General features: G+C 45.6%; 1 protein-coding gene across 5 annotated transcripts in view; it reads left to right on the top strand.

Annotated features, from left to right (window-relative positions):
• MCF2 (MCF.2 cell line derived transforming sequence) overlaps positions 1-18963 on the top strand; it is a 58956-nt gene that overhangs the window by 16594 nt on the left and 23399 nt on the right. For 4 of the 5 annotated variants that reach the window (XM_067005303.1, XM_067005302.1, XM_013183354.3 and 1 more), the window contains 9 exons: positions 867-957; positions 8476-8595; positions 9665-9781; positions 11946-12095; positions 14857-14981; positions 15458-15572; positions 15943-16062; positions 17243-17434; positions 18654-18845. In XM_067005303.1, the coding sequence (XP_066861404.1) occupies positions 867-957; positions 8476-8595; positions 9665-9781; positions 11946-12095; positions 14857-14981; positions 15458-15572; positions 15943-16062; positions 17243-17434; positions 18654-18845 (1222 nt within the window). Of the gene's footprint in view, positions 1-866; positions 958-3429; positions 3529-8475; positions 8596-9664; positions 9782-11945; positions 12096-14856; positions 14982-15457; positions 15573-15942; positions 16063-17242; positions 17435-18653; positions 18846-18963 lie in introns of those variants that run through there. The other variant, XM_048080021.2, reaches the window with a different exon arrangement.

Below are 18963 nucleotides of genomic sequence, written 5' to 3'. Positions count from 1 at the left end.
ATAAATATTGTAAATATGGCCTAAGCATCCTGTAAATACGCTCACATCAGAGGGCTTGGTTACAAGGCGGTGTACCTTTACCTGCGTACAACACGACTCCAGTTTGCAGCTCTGGCTGTCCTTTGTGTGTCTGTTGTTGGAGCTGTAACCAGATAGCCCGATGGGGCCGTATTTGAGTTAGAGGCAGGGTGTGTTTGAGTTATTGGCTCCTGCACATTAGGTAACCTGCCAGGATGCAGATCCCTAGGGCTGCTTGCTTGCTTAGCAAGACCGGGGATTTCAGATCGACTTGGAGAATTGGGATGTCAAAAGGGGTGTCACGAAGCCTGCACTTGCAAAGTGAACCAGGGCTCGGTGGGTGCCAGTGACACCCCAAAGGGCTGTTTCACCATCAACTCCCCGTCTCCATCCAGGCTGGCACAGCCCTTCCCTGGGGGTGCTGTCGCCTGCACTGCCTTGTGCCAAAACAAACCGGGGGGCTTCGCTTGGTTGCCGTAACCCAGGCAGGTGGGTAGCAAGCTCCCTCAGAGGGAGGAGCTCAGCGGTGAGGGCAGGGACGTGTATCCTGGGCGGCTGGCACTCCTGCAGCTCCCACCGGAGTGCCAATAGCGTTGTCCGTGTCCCAGGTGATGCTTAGCCCTGGGCTAACCAGGAGACGGGCTTCCCAAATTTCTTTTTGGAGTCTGCTCTAGGAAATATTTCCAAATGGATTTGACAACTGCAGCAATGTCAAAATGGGCTTTGCTTTCTTTGTTCCTTTTATTTTTTTTTGGTTATTTGTTGGGGTGGGAGGGAGGAAGGGCAGGGAACAGAGTCACATTCCCTCAAAATGTTATCTGGCTGCTTGGTGTTTTCTTATTTCATAGTCAACATGAGCCTGACACCAAATTTATCCTAATCCTGGATAGAAGATTGGACACGTGGACATCCGTCAAAATGACTCTCCAAAAAATAGCAGTAAGTCCTCTTTAATGATAGTTTCTTTTAGTGTACTAAGTCATCGTTCCCATTACATATCACTTTCAGAAAACATCAGGAATCAGGAACAATGATGCTCATGCTTTGTCTCTAGGTAGTATTCTGCTTTATGGCCCTAAAATTAATTCAGTCATGGCTCTGTGCCTCATTTGAATGCGTAAATGGGCTGTTTGAGCATTAACTGATTCATTTGCTTGTTTTTGTACTTCCTCTTAGCGGTCCAAATGTGTTTTGTGCCATTTTGATGGGTGGAGAATTTGGCTTCATATATGTTCTTTCTAGACCCTGTTTATTAGTGTGACTATATTTTACCTAATTGCCGGTGACTGAAAGTGTTAGATTCTTAAAACAGGCTTCACAATCATTTGTTTGTGGGCATGGGTGGAAAAAAAATCTGTCTTAAAATGTATGTATGCATTCATGTTTTTTAAATATCTTTTACAAGTGTTTATTTACATCATTAGAGTCTGAGCATAACTCAAAAGTAAGGTTTTTACAACTCAACAATGCATTGTGTCTTCAGAAGCGACAGCGTGGTATTACAGTAGTGTATGCATGTGTAGGAAAGTCACTGTTATGGGTGCACGAGTATATAGGAACTAACTGATAAATGCTTTTCCACCTGGACCATGCCATGTGGGTAAGTTGATGAAAATTTTGTGGGTGTATTGTTATTGCCTTTGTTTCTTCTTGTAACTGTTGAACAGCTACATGCATTGATCCATCTGATGGAGAATTAAGTCAACGATATGTCCTGAGAAAGAGGGCTCTTACCTGATTTTGCTTAGATCTAGTAGAGTTAGATCTCCTCCTAAGTTAAGAATTTGGTATTGATCCGGCTGAACTTGGCATTAAAGATGTGTGAGCTTTAATGGCATTTTTCCATAGGCAATGCTCATAGGAATCCAGTGGAAGGAAGAGCGGATTACCTATTGCCTTTTTGCAGGGTGCATAAAATACTGCTGTCAATATTTGGGGCACTGATTTTTTTTTTTCCCCTGAACTTTACAAAGTGAATTTCCACGTATGGTAACCATTAGAGAAAAACAGCATTTGAAAAGGAGTTCTTTAAAGGGATCATCAAAATTCAGTTCTGCTGCCAGTGTTTGAACCAGTACTAGTACTAAGAGCTTCCTTTAAGGATGATGTAGGTGCTTTGCATAGTTTGGAAGTTTCAAATATGAAAAATCCTGTCTGTCCTAATTCGTAACTTCTACAGAAATGTCATTCCTTTTGTGTTTAATAAGAAAATAGAATAATTGTGTGACCTTTGAGCACACACCCTGTTTGTGTACCTGTGTCCACATAGGGAAGTGACTTTGTCTGTAGTATCAGGGCTGTCCGTGTAAATAATGTGGGGGAGCTCTGTACAAAGGGGAATGAGAAGCAGGAAATGTGCCCACTAAATCTTAAGACTTGGGAATCTTGCCTTAAAACATAGAGGGGCCAGCCCTAGAAGGCTGTCCTCGTCTGCAGGAGGTCTTCTGCCGGACTTGCCTTCGTAACGCAAAAGTTTAGATCTTGATTTATTTCCAATTGTAAATCATAACCCGTCCTGCAATAGAAAAATCTTTTTTTTTTTTCTGATCTTTGTATAAGTTTAGAATAGAGAAGTGCAAATAAGCTGCATTTGGAATACAGCGCCCTATTTTTTCAGCGTAAGAAAATGCAATGGCAGCTCTGCAGTCGTGCATCTGATCCAGATTTTTCTTTTTTTAAATCAGAACAGAGATTTTTGTTTAACTCCTTGTGTATGTTGCTGGTCCCTCTCAGAGCTGTACTAACAGCATGAGCAAAACAGGCTCGTGCTTGTACTGTTGCTTTGGCAAGTGAGACCCCAGTGCCAGGGTCAAGCTCCGGCGTTTGCCATGGGCTTTCCTTCACACACAAAATATTAAAACAACTTTAGCATGCACATTGCAGATCAAAGCAGGGGGAAAAAAGGGGGGGGGGGAAGGGAGGGGGAAAAGGGAAGAAAAAAAAGGGAGGGGGAAAATGGGAGAAAAAAGGGGAAAGGGAAGAAAAATTGGGGGAAAAAAGGGGGAAATAAAAAATAAAAGGGATGGGGAAAAGGGAAGAGAAAAAGGGGGGGAAGAAAAATGGGGGGAAAAGGGGAAAAAAGGGGGGAATAAGAAAAAATAAAAGGGGGAAAAAGGGGGGAAAAGAGGGAAGGGGAAAAAAAAAAAAAAAGCGACTAGCTGTAGACTCAGTGCTCAGGCTCAGCCCCGGCAGAAAGGAGCCGGCCCCGCAGAGCGGCGGATTTTTGGCACTCCACCTTAAATCGAAGCCGGCGCTGGGGAGCGGAGCGGCGCGGAGCGGGGCCGCCAGCCGGGGGCTGCCAGCCGGGGGCTGCCGGGCCGGCCGCCGCCTGCCGCCTGCCTGCGGGGGGCCGGGGCCGCGGGAGCGCCCTGAGGGAGCCTCCGCAGCGCTGCCGGGGAGGGGGGGGAGGCAGGGACACCCCTCCCGCTGCAGCCGCTGCTCCGCCGCGGGCCCGGGGCCATGGCCGAGGCGAGCCCCGCGCGGGGCGTGCGGAGGGCCCGCAGGACTGCGGTAAGGCTCCGCCCGGCGCTGCGCTGCGGCAGGGAAGCGGGAGGCCCGGGCGGGGAGCCTCGGGGGGAGCCTCCGGGGGAGCCTCGGGGGGCAGCGGGCTCCGGGCCGCGTGCGCCGCGGTGCTGCGAGGGGCGTCGAGGAGCCGCGGAGGAGGGGGCTGCAAATGGGGGGGGGGCCCTGCGCCGGGAGAGGCCCCGCTCGGGCTGGCGCAGCGGCAGCTTCGGGGGTTAATTATGCAGCCGGCTGAAATGAAGGCTGCGGGGTTTTCCTTCGGGCTCTCCGGGAGGGGAGAGCTCCAATTAGCTATACCTGGCGTTTTGTTGCGTGACGTTGCCCTCGAGGGACGGGAGAAAGTCATGAACTTGAGCATCCCTGTAAGGACCACTGGCGTCGATTTCCGTTGCTCGGGACCAAACTTAGAGATGCTACTTCTTCTGTAGGCCTATTGATTTCCAGCCTCACGCGTAGCCATGGCAACGGCAAAGAAGAATATTCGCTGCGAAACCAAATTCCTAAAATTAGGAAAAATCACGCTGGCTATGTTAAGAAGAGGTATTCACTAAGGAGTTAACAACTGCGATGCTCTCAGCGTGTGCCCTTTCTTGTGCTGTATTAGCCCAGTTCGTCTACCTTGATTGCGGCAGGGTGATCAGCGTGGCTGTGGTTGAGCATGCATTTAAACGAGTTGCTGAGCTGGGGCCGTAAGGCACACGCATCTGCATCCTCAGGACAGAAGGAATTTTCTGAACGTGGTCTTTGGTCAGTGAATTAATAGCAGTGAAATGTCGCCAAGTGCCTGATTTAGTGGAATCGTGCCGATAGTTTTCTGTCTTCCCTAATATGCTGCAGAGGAATGCCAGAGGGCAAAGGGTTTAGAGGGTTCTTTTAGGTAGTTTATCATGCACGAGATTCTTTATAGTGTTATAAAAAATAAGACGAAACAATGCAAGGTTAAGGACCCTTTTGTCTTTGCTTTCTTCAGTATATTATGGGGAAAATTGTTTTTTTTTTGTTTGTTTTTTTTTCCTCCCCCCAGCATTAACTTCAGTATTATTAGAGCTCAGTTTGCAGGTAACTGCTCTAGACTTCATTCCTTAGATGAACTGGAATTGTAGTAGTGATTAAAAATACATAGTCCCTTCAGGAATGTTATCCAGGGCATTACTGGTCTGTCTGTGTATCTGTATTTTTAACTTTTCAACCTTTCTCTTAAGTCTGCAAGAGGGCACAGGACATGGGTTAATTGCTAGCTGTCTTTCAGCAAGATTATATTTTTGCTTGTTTGCTTTTTCCATGCTGGAAATGCATTAGGTATGATTTTCAAAGCTGTATTTCTTGTTTTTTAGCTACTTATAAAATCAAGGTCAGGGCTTACACGTATAAGATCAGCTAAAAATTCCCCAAGTGCTTTCTAAACTAAATGGAAATCAAGTCACCTGTCCTGGAAACGCAGCTACCTCCGAGGCGAAGCGTATCAAGCAGCCAGAGGGATACAGCTGTGCATGCACGGGGCATGAAGTCATGTTGGAGCAGGATTTGCCCCTGTAGCAGAGACGACAGAAGGACGTGAGTGTCAGGTTATGGGCCCTTCTTGTATGGTGTACGCAACGTGCTGGCATCCTGCAGTCCTGCAGCCAAAGGCCTCCAAAGGCACCTTTGCTCTCAGAAGGGGGTTTAGCGCCCTATGCCTGTTGCAGGGTAGTTTCGGCAGGTGGCTCTGCTTGCCTCCTGGTCGCTGGTTCACCTTCCTGAAGCTGTGGGTTTCCTACCCAAGTATGAGAAGTTCAAACTCTGCAGCTTCCCGTAGGGAAACACGGTTTGGAGACCCAGTTTCTTCTTCCCAGGAGTCTGCCCACATGGAGGGCGCGTGTGAGAGAAGGCTTGGGAGGGAGGGAGGGCAAACCAGGCCCGTCTCTGCGTGAAGTGCCGAGCAGGGCTGAAGGGGACTGGTCATCCTGGGGGATAAGGAGATGAAGCCAAGGGAGGATGCATCTGCGGCTGGTTGTTCTTCTCAGAGATACTCCTGACAGTTTTTTCAATAAGCTAGGAGCCTGAAGTTCAGAGGCCTGAGCGGTCTTTTGTGTTCCTGAGCTAGAAACAGTGACTGTCCTCAGACTCTGTGGGACTTCGCCGTTGGATTCACCTATGAGGGACTGATGACCATACAGAAGGACCTAAAATTACATCCTCCAGCCTCCTTTAAAGCACTATAAGACCGCTGGCCTCACAAAGCTTTGGCTCAAATCAGTTTGGACAACTAGTGTCAGGGCCTGTCATGGACCAGAAATGTCCACTCTTTCAGGGTTTGCAGCTCCTGGCGGCTCCTTGGTGATATCTTTGAAATCTTGTTGGTGGCTACTGCTGTTGTCCTGTCTGGAGAGGAATGCCCGTTGGGAAATCACCAGGCTGCAAAATGCAGAAAACCGGGACGTGAGGGCAGAAGGGAAGGAACGCCACGATATCCTCGCAGCTCTGCAGGGATGTTGTTGCCACAAACACAGGTTGACAAGCCTCTTCCTGGGACTTCCTTGTGCCAGGGGGTGTGCTGGAGCAAGAAGAGTGTCAAGGACCAGCCAGGCCAGCCACAGACCTGGACAGAGCAATAGCAGCATTGACTGGGTCCAGCGGGCAGCCAGCGCAGCGGGGTGGGAGAGGCAGCCAGCTTCTCAGGGACACACTGGAGGATAAGTGTTGAGCTTGCCAGAAACTTTCCAGTGAAATATTCATGCTGTAAATTTTCAGTCCATTCAAGACGTTTACAAGGCTGTGCCAGTTCTGGTGGTGCTTTCCTCAATGAAGGTTTCCTGCATCCCAGACGGAGATTTTTCTCAATCTCAACGTGAGGAACCACTCCGGGTCCTTGGACATATCCAAGGGATATCCAGTAGCCTGGGGATGATTTTCTCCCTAGTTATATGGGAAGCTCAGGTTTAAAAATCCCAAGCTGAGCAGGGTCTCAGAGGTGTGGCCCTCCTCAGACAGAGCTGTGTCCTCTCTACTGGGGCCTGTCTGTGGTGGTCTTGCAGCAGAGCTGATCTTCCTTTCAGAGGTAATGAAACAGGCACTGATGCAGGGAGCTGCACCTGCATCTCCTGCAGCCTCTCAGCCACACTTCCTTAGACGAGGCCTGTCTCCAAGCTGCAACGGGCTGGCCACGTTCAGACCTTAGGCCGTCTGCAGGATTTACAGGGGTGAGCACAGGTTGCTCAGGTTTCCTGTGCTGCAACCATCGCTGCTCAGAGGGGGCTGGCAGCCATTTCAGAAACGCTGTGTGCTCGCCGAGTGCTGTGTGGCGGGGGTACAGCACCCAGGGCCTGGAGCCAGCGCAGACTTCTTCGGTATTTAATGGTTTACTCTTGATTCTAATGCCAAGTCTTTGTCCCTGGCACAGTTCTTGTTGACTTCCAAAGGGTAATAATTTGGTGCTTCATTCACATTCATTCATTTATGGTTTTTCTGCTCCTACTCAAAATAGCTGCAGATCAATGTATTGAATGTAAGTGGCTTATTTGATCCTAAAAGTCACTGTTTCTAAGTAGAGTTGTGAGCGATCCACAACCTGACCTTTCCTACAAAAGAAAACGTAGTGAGTGAGTTATAGTGCAGTTCATGGATATCAGATCTCAACTGTAAATCGTGGCCTTTTTGAACACACTAATGCATGTTTATGGGAACAATCCTTGTTTTGAAGGCATAGAGTAAGTGTCCTGCAGTGCAAAATATCTAAATATGTGCAGTACTCTTGCCCTTGGTGTAGGCACTGCTATCACATCTGGCATGTAGGGACTTTGGGAGGGAGAACGTGATGTACAACAGGGTCTTGCTATTGGAGAGCAGGAGGTGGGGATTGCCTATATGGTCTTGCCCTTGGCATGCACACATTGCACTTGTGTAGTGTGTGGGGGCTTACAGAGTGCCCTTGCATGAGATTTCGGTGTTTATCTGCTCAATGAAAACTTTTTATATGAACATACAGGACGAGAACTCTGATATGATTTAGTGGCCAATGGATTATGTTTGTACCTTAATATGTGTGGGTCTGACAGCTTTAGTGCTCTTAAGTTTGAATGAAAAAATAAATGAGGAGGAACATATTGAGAAATCTAACCTGGCCTGGCTGGATCTCAGAGAAAATTGTACATCGTAATTAACTCAGCTCTTCGCATCATGTGCTTATCCATTATTTAATGATATGACTCCTAGTTTCTTAAAAATTCTTTTTCATTCTCAAACACCCTTTTCACAAATCTATTTACAAATGCACCTGCCAACCATATGCTTGAAAAAGTTGCTAGCAACATAGACAGGAAATTCCGAAATCTTACCACAAATTAAATGGTGCCTCATAATGAGCAGGGACAAGCAGAGCATGCTTGGTGCAGCCATGGGGTGATCAGTGAGTTTGGAAATAAATTTTGCATTCCCAATTTGTCTGTCATTCCCCTTGGAATTTCAGACCTCTGTTCTCTTCTAAGTCATAATTTCACTCCCTAAGTTATAGTGCTGACTGCAATATGTAGTTTTGGAGTGTATTATCAGCAGCCCTTCGAGGTGCATGGCCAATCACTTGCTTGTTCCAAAGGGAAGTGGGACTGCATAGTCCTCCTGCAATGAAAATCCCGTATCTCTAAACCACTTACAGTGTCTCCCTCTCATTATGAAAATACATAGCCGTGAGCCTGCGGAAGCATTGCTGAAATGCAGTGGGATTGCAGCCCAGCAGGCAAGCTCTTGAGCTGGCCCAACATCAGTAGACGTCATGTTACACCTGTCTTAGGAAACACGTAGTCCAACCCAGCGTAGACAAGAATCAGAAAAGGCTGTCAGGGGCAAACAGAAAAAAAAAACGCTAAGGTTTGAATAATTTCTCATCTTTTAAAGGTGTTTGAAAGCAGTTGTTGGACATGCTGAATGCCCAGGTTGAATGTCATCTCTGTTTTCTTGCAGGCGTCGTTCCCGGGGAACCTGCACTTAGTGATGGTTCTTCGTCCTACGGGTTTTTTCCAGCGCACCTTCACTGACATTGGATTTCGGTTTAGTCAGGAGGATTTTCTGCTCAAGTTACCGGTATGAGTATGCAGAGGCGTTTTGTCTGTGTGTGATGGTGGCTGCCTGTGTGCCTTGGGCCAGCTCTGCAGGCACTGACTTGAAGAGTAACTGGAGCATCTCTGCCAGTAATGTCTACTACTACCAAATCTCTCCTGTAGAATTTTTCAGTTTACTTGTCCACGGTTTGTTGTTTGCCGCGGAGCATGTCAGTGGTAGTAGGTGGTGGGCTTACCAGCCCATCCTCACGCCTCAAAGAGGGTACATGCCTCTGTAAAGGATAAAGCCATGCTCAGAAATTTTTTTGTTGTCTGAAATGTCAAGACACATATCCAGAGAAGCTTTTGCTATGAATTCCACCCGTAACCATCATTTTCATCTCAGTGTAAACACCATACCAGCTTTGTGTTGCTATTTGTATCTAAAATAGCAACTGAAATGGTTTTATGTTCTGAAGTCAAAGTTTCCAAGACTTCTAAAGCCACCTTGATTAATGGGCATAGTAAGAATAACTAAGGAAAGAAAAGTACTTTTATGGAATATAAGGCTAACACAATTACAAACCCAAAAAGCAAACAAATGTTTTCCTTTAGGAAATAACACAATTTTTACAAACTGTGCGTTTTTCACCCTAGAATGATTGTCACTTCCACAGTTTAGAAAATTCATGACTTATCACAGGAAAGATCAAGATGCACAGAAACTCATATTAAAAACTATGTTTTTAGGTGAAGTTGGCCGGTGCTTCATGACAGTAAAGTTTGTATATTTTTCCAGATTACTGGTAATCTCTTGCAAAAACCTGCATTTCTTCTGCTTTCAGCTCTTATGGGTGGTTAGATATTGCAGCATCTCACTGTACTTTTCATTTAAGGAAGAAAGCACCTGGGAGATCAGGGTTTGCTTACAAAAATGGGCAAATGTGTAAAACAAAAGCTGCGTTAAGCCATAAGCGTAAGAAGGAAGCTATGCTGTAGAACAATATATAGAGCAAACCCAATTTGTAGATACATAAAATATTTCTAAGCTTGCTTTGTGTATTGCCTAGGTGGAAGTGATCAGCCAACTCACAATGTTGCTTTGTTTGTAGGTGGTTATGCTGAGCTCGGTTAGCGATCTGCTGACATACATTGATGAACAGCAGCTGACCCCAGAGTTCGGAGGCACCCTGGAATACTGCCACAGCGAGTGGGTCATCTTCAGGACTGTACGTACCGGGGCTCAGCGCTGGGCGCTCGGGCTTTGGGGATCCACTGATCCTTCTGACCATGCTAAACATTTCCTATAAGGCAGTGGGCATTGCGTAGCTGAAAGTAACCCCTGGAGCAATTACCTTTCCTTGATAAGATTTACAAAGGAGTCAGGTGGAGTTAGACACTTAATGGATTTATAGGCGAATTGGATGGTGAACTCCCCTAGGCTCCTTTTGAAGCTGCTACTTAAAGATGTCCTCTTAAATCTTTATTAACTTTCCCTTAACGGCAGATACAAAATAGGCTTTTTTAATAATGTTTGCTTCATGTGATTAATATCACAAATGTGTTGGGGAACTAGGGCAATAAGAATGCTGTCTGCATACTGAATTCAGACACCCCTCTCCCCCTTTTTTTCCTTTGCACGAATTTTCCTTTAATGTTGCCAGGATGTTTGTGGAATTGGTCATTTAATTCCCTGAGCTGCATCTTGCCATGCATTTCTGTCCTTCCTGTACGCTCTTAGTTTTTACTGTGAGTTTGTCTATCAGATTAATGGCAGGTCAAGTTCCCAGTTACCTTTACTGGTAATAAAACAGTAATGAAGAAAACTACTAAACTAATCCTTGTGCCCCATGTCCTGCAACAACAGGACGTAGATCTCAGTATGAAGACAAAAGCCCAAGACATTGTTGCTGGAATGGTTCAAGCTATTGCTTCTGCCATTAACTTTTTGCCAAATTGCACTGACGCATTGCCACTTTCATGATTTTTTAAGATTTTTGGCTCTTAGTTTTGTTCTTTTGCACAATGTGTTACAGTGACAATGACATAGCTCTCACACTTTGAGACAGAAGTGACAAAATGAATGACAAAAATGCTAGGGTTAATCTAAGAAAAAGATGAGCTTCTAGAACATATCTGCGTGTGTTAAGATAAGTGTCCGTATTAAAAACATCTTCTAAAATGTCCTTATAAGGTGCTCATAAAACATTTCCTGAAATTTCCAAGGGAAATACATGCTGTTTAAATAAAATACAAATGCAGTCACTTCTGTTTGAGTTTATTATCCTTTTCCCAAAAGCAGAGACAAAGCTGTTTGCGTGTCCCTGATGGACAAGGTTTCAAGCCCAGGGTGACCATTTGTTTTTGTAGCCATGCCACTTGTCATGTAGCATGGCTGTGGAAGGTGGGTCTCACGCAGCACCCTCCAGGCATGCCACAAAGCGGTATTTTTTTGCCAGCTGAGCAGGAGATGGGCAGCTCCTCACTGATGTAACCGTCTGGTAGCAGCTGAGGCAGCGAGAGGTTTCGCCCTCTCCTTTTAGTGTAACCAGTGGGAAGATCAGAGCAAAGAACGGGACAGGGAGCGCCCCGCCTCGCCCTGCAGCGTGGGATCTGGCTGGTGTGCACAGCTCCCAGCAGCGCTCATTTCCATCCCAGTGTCAGTGTCTGCAGTTTGTCTCCAGTGCGTGGCTTAGCTCCCTGCCGCTGGGGCTGTGGCTCGCCAGGAGCTGGGGTTGCACAGTGTCAAACGGAGATGGGTCTCACCACGGGGCTGGGGCAGCTCTGCCTTCCTAACAGCACGTAGCTGTGGCAAGTCTGTGCCCATGCCTGAGGGAGAGCTGGGGTTAGCTGTTTGGACAGATCTCCCTTGTCTTCTTGGTGAAGCTGCGAATGAGGTGGCTGTGATGTAACCTGCTAGTTTGGCTTGCAGAGTGGGAAACATCCATCACCAGGAAGCCAAAGGCATCCCCTAAGTCCTTCTGTCTGGAGGTGGTTCCAGGTGTGGGTTAACCAGAGGAAAATGATGGTAGAAAAGGAATTTGTGAGATGGACCCTTCTGGTGGCTTCTGCCATAAACCTCTAAAGCATGGTAGGAAGAATCTCACAGTGCACAAGAACAGGCAGCAGAAAAAGTATGGGGTATTTGTCCCCAGTATTAATTTAAGTCCCTGCTGTGGATTCAGACTGTGCTAAAAGCCATCTGGCTGTGTGTTGGTGGCCACTAGCTAGCGCACCGCAGCACACAACAGCTCCATCAGCAGTGGACCTCCCACCCACCTCCTCAAGAGCAGGCTGCTAGACTCACCTGCAGCCTTGGCTCTTAGTGCACTCTTAACGAGCTGTAGGAATATCCCGAACGCCAAGCTGATTGCAGTTATTGTCTCCCACCAGGCAATAGAGAGTTTTGCACTAACTGTGAAGGAAATTGCACAGATGTTACAGTCTTTTGGCACGGAGCTGGCAGAGACCGAACTACCAGACGACATGTATTCAATTGAGCGCATCCTGGCTCTGCGCACAGAAAAGTACTACCAGCTCAAGGTATGTCTCATCAGAAGCTCAGCCGCTGTTTGCATAGCACAATAGGATTTCTGGGGTTGGACTGCCTATTTGTTTGATGCCCACTCCTCCGTCCCTCCCAAGCATGTGTATGTGTTGACAGACAAAATAAAACAGCATGACTGTCTGTATATTATACATGCATTTGCCATGCACTCAAGTAAATTACCATCCAGAAAACAGTCTCAGCTGACTCCTCCTTACTTGATACAGAAGACGATGTCTAAAATGTGCTGCTCCTCTGGGGTTTGCTTGCCCCTCTGGCAGCAAGGCAGCTGGGAGGCTTCATTGCCTGCCCCAGCTGGGGTTCCCTCCGCTTCACTCCCACTGCTGAAGAAAGTTGCAAGCAGAGATCATCAGCAGGTCTAGAGGGATGGTTTGTCCCCAGCTCCCTCCACCTTCACGCAGGGCTGCACACTTACTGCGTGTTGCTTCCCCAGGGGGACTTAAGGAAACTGTTTGAGAGCATGCAAGGTGAAGATTTCTTGTGAGTGTACAGTACAGAGCACTCCTGACGTGACCCCTGTGAGCCTTCATGTTTCATATTAAGCAACATTTTTTCTTTAATATTTTAAGATTTTTTTCAACTATTTTGACTGATTAAATTTTTATAGGATTTAGTGGAAGCTGTAGAGTACCAGCTGCTGCTATCACGCTGTTGTTTTTGCTGCTCCTGCATCTTTCTGGGGACAGCATAGGCACGTCCCCAAGCCCTCACTTCAGAATGATTCTCATGCTAATAGCAGTGCTGTGCAGTTGAAGAATGAGGTCCTCTGCTTTATGGCAGGATGCGTTCACATAAATCAAAGAAGTGTATCTGTTTTCATTTATAATCATTTGTCGTCCAAGTGACAGTGTTTTCCCAGGAGGCTACCAGTTAGAAATATGCAAAATGACATCTGAAGGGTTCTGTGTGTAGGTATGTATGTATGGGCATGTGCGTATGTACAGCAAGTGAGATTATAGATAATGAGAGGTCCTTTATTTCTTCTTTGGAAATGAACAGAGTTGTCATAAAACAGCAGCTACATATGTTGGTGTATGACTGACTTAGACTTTGTGCCTAGGATTATGTCCAAAGCGTAGGGAGGAAATATGGATTACACAATTTAGTCCTGTATATAAACAAGTCAGTAACATATACTTTTCTCTGTGGTGAAATAAAACATGTCATGTGTTTTCATTTGCATATAAAGCACAGCAGTGCTCAATACAAAGCGTCTGTTGCTTTTAATGCCTCATCTATTAATTTAAAATATCAAAAACATTCCTTGGCTTCTGACTAAAATCAGTTCCATTGACTTTTTTTCTTCTTTTGTTCCTTCTAAGACCATGAAAGATGAAAGCAGATGAGAAACTGCACAGATTGTGGTGACAGCAAGACATGGGATCTTTGTATCTCTCTTTACAACCAAAAGATTGGTACAGCTGATTCCTGAATTCAAATAATGAGTAGATCAGGATAATTTATGTAGCTGTGATATTGAACAGAAGCTAGTTGAAAACACAATGAAGAATTGACAGAAATTAATTAAACAGAGTAACTGAGAAATTAACGTCTAATATACTGAATGGGACAAAATCCAGTTAGCACCTGTTTGACAGTTCAGCTACTTTGTCTGACATATAATGAAAGGCTTTGAATCAAAAGCAGAATTTTGGTCTCTGAGAGTGAGATGTAACACGATGAAACAGCAGCTACCCATGGTCTAAAGAATACCGTGCAACTCCTCTTTGGAGTCTGCTGTACATGGTAGTGTCAAAAAGATTAGCTGTTTTTCCTTGCGGTCATCTTCCATGAAATTTTAGTGACAGGGATGGAAACTGGCAGTGGACACTTAATGTGCAGGAGAGGAGAATCTCCTGTGGCCATGGCCATCTACTCCTGGGCTGCTGTGTTCAGAAGAAGGCTGTGCCGCCCTGAAGATGCTCGTATGTTTAGGTGGTTGTGAGCAATCTGGGGCAGGCAGAAGTTTAAGTAAGACGGTACTTTCTGAATCTTCTCCCAAAAGTTGTTTTGCCATTGTTTCTCTTGCAATAGAAGTCTGGTCATTGCTTCCTCCTCCACGATCTAGCAGTCTCAGTGGTTCCTCCAGCTCAGTTCATCAGCCACATCTGTTTTCTGCTTCCGTCTCATCTCTGAGCAGATCTCTTATTTCTGAAAATAATTGAATGAATTGCCACATGTTTGCTTTGGGGCTGTGCTCATGGCAGGACAGAGTGCCTCATCTGATACTGATGAACACACTAAGTTTTTGAATTTTCTCTAAGCGTAGGTTACACTGAAAGTGCTGGTCTGCCTCTCTACATAGAGGCTCTGTCTCTGTCCCAGCATTACACCACTATGGGATGCTATTCTAGCAACCTCCTATGAAGACCTAGATGGAAAAGCACATTCCTAACCTGCAGAAATACTTGCTTGAACACATGAACTTGTAGATAGATAAACCCTCCTGCTCACCGAGACAGACTGGTAGTAGTGCTGCCCTCCGGCATCGTGAATCATTTTGTGGCCTCATGTTTTTATGCATGCGAGTTCCCACCCAGCATGGTGACGAGTTCATAGTTCAGCCTCCCCCAGCTCCAAGGTTTAAGGGAACTAAAATGTTTGCTGGGAGTCCTTGGGTCTGATGGATACCAGTGCTCTGCTTTATGTCAGGGAAATGGAGGCAAGAGCAATGTGAGATGACTGACCCTTACCTCACAAAAATAATCTGAGCCAGAAATGTTTTGTATTACACAGGAAGATATTACAGCAGTCACAAAAGAAGGGAACTTGCTTCTAAGCAGTTTAGAAGAGCCTGAGGTGGGTGAATGCAGTCAGGACCAGCACCGCGAGAGGCCTGGGGACTGGGAGACTGTGAATCGGTGAGTGCAGCTTGTTGCTAATTTGCCTGTTTTTTCAGTGGAAACACTCAATTTATTTGAATACAGATGTGTTGGTTAGGTAACCTATCAAAAAGGTACAGACAGAAATACCAGAGTTTTGCTCCAGACCCATTGAATTGCTGGATAACTTCTGTCAAGCACCTTTGACTTAATCTGATATTTTTTCCAATTTATATGATGGGGCTGCGGGGTAGATGAAGGGTTCTCCCATGCAAGGCTCTCGGATATTATTCTGATAAAACAGAGATAGCAACAACATCTTCACCCAGGTACTGTTATCTGCAGGTGATTTGATGAAAAGTCTCTGAGATCTTCACAAGCCATATATGCATGTCTGTTGATTTCTCCTGAGAGATTAAGTGGGGTGCTGAATAGATGATCTTTCTATTGTTTGCCCATCTGTCTGTCCTCTTTTTACAAACTGTTCTAATCCTGTCCTTTTTTCTGTACTTAAGGCTACTTGGTCAGTTGCGTGAGATGGAGACTGCTTTTGATGGTTTCTGGGAAAAACATCAGTTAAAAATGGAGCAATATTTACAACTGTGGAAGTTTGAGCAAAGTTTTCAAGAGGTATGATCAGATGCACTACTTCTGTTGGAAGAAGTAGTTGGGGAAGAAAAGGAGGGGAAAAGAGAGATTTTTTTTTGGCTTTTTATTTTGAGTGTTTAATTTATGCTGCTGCTCCTTGAGTCTGAGTAGCAGCGCTAGCTAACTTGGGAAGACCACTGTGTTTCTTCATTCAGAGCTAATTTAGGTATCACTGCCCTGCAGTCACATAGATTTAGCTGACAGAAGCATCTTTGAATTTAGAAATTAGCTCTTGGACACTAGTTTATTACTGGATTTAACAGTCAGCTAAAGTGTGATTAATTTTGGTCTGAGAATGATTCTCTGTCTGTGCTTTGTATAATTTTGCAGCAGTCTTTTTTTTCATGTCTAGGTCAAGAATGCCATTGAATTTTTAATGGGTCAGCAGGCGGAACTGCCCGACACTGGAGACAGTGTCTCCCAAGTGAAACAGAGGCTCAAGGACTTGAGTAATTTTGATGGTATGGCTCAGGTGAGACAATCTACCCCAGAAAGATACACTAATGAAACAAAAGAGGCACATTCTATGTTTGTGGTAGGTGTTTTTCTAAAACGACCTGATTCTGGTGTAATTTGTTGGTAAGTGGCTGCAAGACAGGATTGATTTCATGTCTCTCTGTTCTGAGCAGCAACACTGTGATCACACTGAAAATCAGGAACAGGGTATTTAATTATCACAGTTAAAATAAATTGCTGAGCCACCACGAAAATCCAGAGCAGATAAATGTCTGAACATAGGGGAGGCGTGGGAGTTAATGAGCTGGAAGAAGAATTATTTATATGTTAAGTGCTTTTAGCAGTGCTAATAGGCAGACTTGTTACCAGGCACATGGAGAGGCAAAAAAGTTGCTATCTTGAAGTGTCTGCAATTTAAACGTAACATATGGATGAAGGCTAAGAGATGTAGCAGAGAGAACAGTGAAGTGAGATGATTCACAGGAGCCAAACTGAGGATGTGACTTCTGCAAAGGGCGGTGCTTGGCAAGCGGGCCGGGGCAGTGAAAATGTGAGGGATTTGGACACAACCCCCAGAGGTTCCTTTGAAAATGGGAGCCATGGGAGAGGAGGTGTCTAAGACTTTTGGCCATTTGGAAGAAATTTTGTTGAGAGAGTGAGGAGGAACAAAAGGCCTGGCAGACAGTGTGCAACAGGGAAGCAGCCTCAGCAGAAAGCCAAGCCTGGTGAAGACGTAACCATTACGCTGACCAGGAAGTGCAGACAAGACAGCATGTTCTTTGCATCAAGCTTTGCTGTAAAGAACCTGGTTTGTTTTCACCACAAACCTTAGCTGCTCAAATTCCCTTTCATGCTTATGAGCATGTTGTGCCTAAATTGGACATCAGCTACATTTTTTTTAGAATGCAGTTCCTGGAAATGGCAGCTATACGTTGCCAGCAGCCATTTGCAGCATTGCTGGCTTGGTGAAATACTGTCGTCTTCTTCATCCTCCTTTTGGATAGCAAAAGTTTTTTTTTCCCAGATGATGGGTGCCATTTTATCCTGCATAAGCCACCCATTCTGGCTACTCCTAATGGCAGTCATCTCCATGCGTACCTGAAATCTGGTAAGAAGAGCGAGTGCATGTTGTTATATGTAGGTATTTTGGCATTATTTCAGTAAGTGTGCAATCTATTCTCTCCCTTTCGCTAAAGGATCTGATAGGGAAGGCTCAGGTTGTGATACTACATGGACACCAGCTAGCAGCAAATCACCACTACGCACTTAACTTAATCTGCCAGCAATGCAACGAGCTGCGGCACCATTCTGATGTCTTGTCTGATGAAATCAAAAGGAAGCAGATGCGACTGCAGAAGACCTTGGATCTTCATACCCGCCTTCAGCAGGTAGAGCTCAGAGATTTGGTGCCGTGTGAAGTGGATGGTTAGCATCTGAAATTTGCAGCTTCGCTTCAGCAGTTCATATTAGGAAAGTGTTCCTCCACTGTGAGGCTGACAAGTGCTTTGCTCCCCGCTAAGTTAGCAAACAGGTGTCTGCTGGTCCTATGAATCGTCAATAGAAAGATGTGAGCATCTCCAGAGGGCAATTCAGAACGCCAAAAATTAGCTTTTGTTCCTCACACTTCCATGGAGCATTGATGTATCAATTGACTTTCAAGGTTTCCATACCCAGTGCAATAGAGGTAATGTTTTCAGATAAACTATCCCTTTTTTATTAGCAATTTATTAAGAATGAACACAGCTGACTGTAAACTAAGATGACAGATAGGTAGATAGGCGCAGCTGCTGTCTACTAGTGTGGAAGTGGAGTCATGTGGCTCCAGCACTCTTTGATATCTTAATCAGCATAAAAAATTCATTTAAGGAAATTAATGCTAATTAGGCCAGAAGGCACACAGCTGTAGTATGCTTAAGGCCACTGAGAGAAGCAGCGAAGTTTGACCCTGTTCCATTTCACTGTTTAGGGTGATTAAGGAACTTGTTTTTTCCCTGTGTTCTTCACTTCAACGTTGCATTAATCTGCAGGGATTTGTTGGCAGCCTCTCTGCTGCAGGGCGGTGTCCTCTCCTGGGCTCCTTGCGCTCCCAGTTCGTCCTGGTAGTCAGTTCGTGGGCCCTGCTGGAGCACAGTGTGGCTCCTGCTGCCTGCCCGCTAACAACCCTTGCACTGGGAGTCCTCTGTAGTTCCTGGCTGCAGCATCCTCTCACACCAGTGTGTGCCACTGTGCGAGGGCTGGCCGAACCCCAAGCCTGGCATTCATCTGATACCTGCGTGTGTTACTGTGGTGGTTTTACTTTGCTAGGCAGCTGAACTCCCACACACACCACCACAGTTACATTACACGTAGAACTGTAGACCAGTTTAAAATCCCTATTTTTTCTTTTAAACGTGAATGATTTTGATTATTCCTCACAGTTCAGGTGTGCAGCCACCCTTCAGAAAAAAAACCATGGTCTTTCTTCCTTATCAAAATGCAATAGCTGCTTAGGTTTTTATGAGTACTGATTAGCTCCATGTTGAAGATGAAGATCCAGTAAATGATATTTGTCACGAGTACCTTGGTTTAGTAGGAGCTCACAGTCTCACTCCCTGTGTTTGCCCCCAGGCCCTGCAGTGCTGTGATGAGGGTGCCTACCTTCTCGCCAACCAGCAGATGGACAAGTGCCAGTCTAAAGAAGGTGCTCAGAAAGCTCTCCAGGATATAGAAAGATTTCTTGAAAGCTCTTCACCATACTTAAACTATGATCCCCAAGCACTACAATATGACTTTGAGTCAGTCTTAACACCTGAATTAAAGGTAGGCAACCCCCCCCAAATTCCTCATTACACAAGTAAAAAGTAAGATCAGACTGTGCTGTGGTGTTGTCAGTTTTATAGTTCTATGTTTTGGGCCAAAGTGCGTAATAACGGTAGTT

Source organism: Anser cygnoides, chromosome 13 (assembly GCF_040182565.1).
Source record: "Anser cygnoides isolate HZ-2024a breed goose chromosome 13, Taihu_goose_T2T_genome, whole genome shotgun sequence".
Lineage (NCBI taxonomy): Eukaryota > Metazoa > Chordata > Aves > Anseriformes > Anatidae > Anser > Anser cygnoides.
This window is presented reverse-complemented; position numbering and strand designations above follow the sequence as displayed.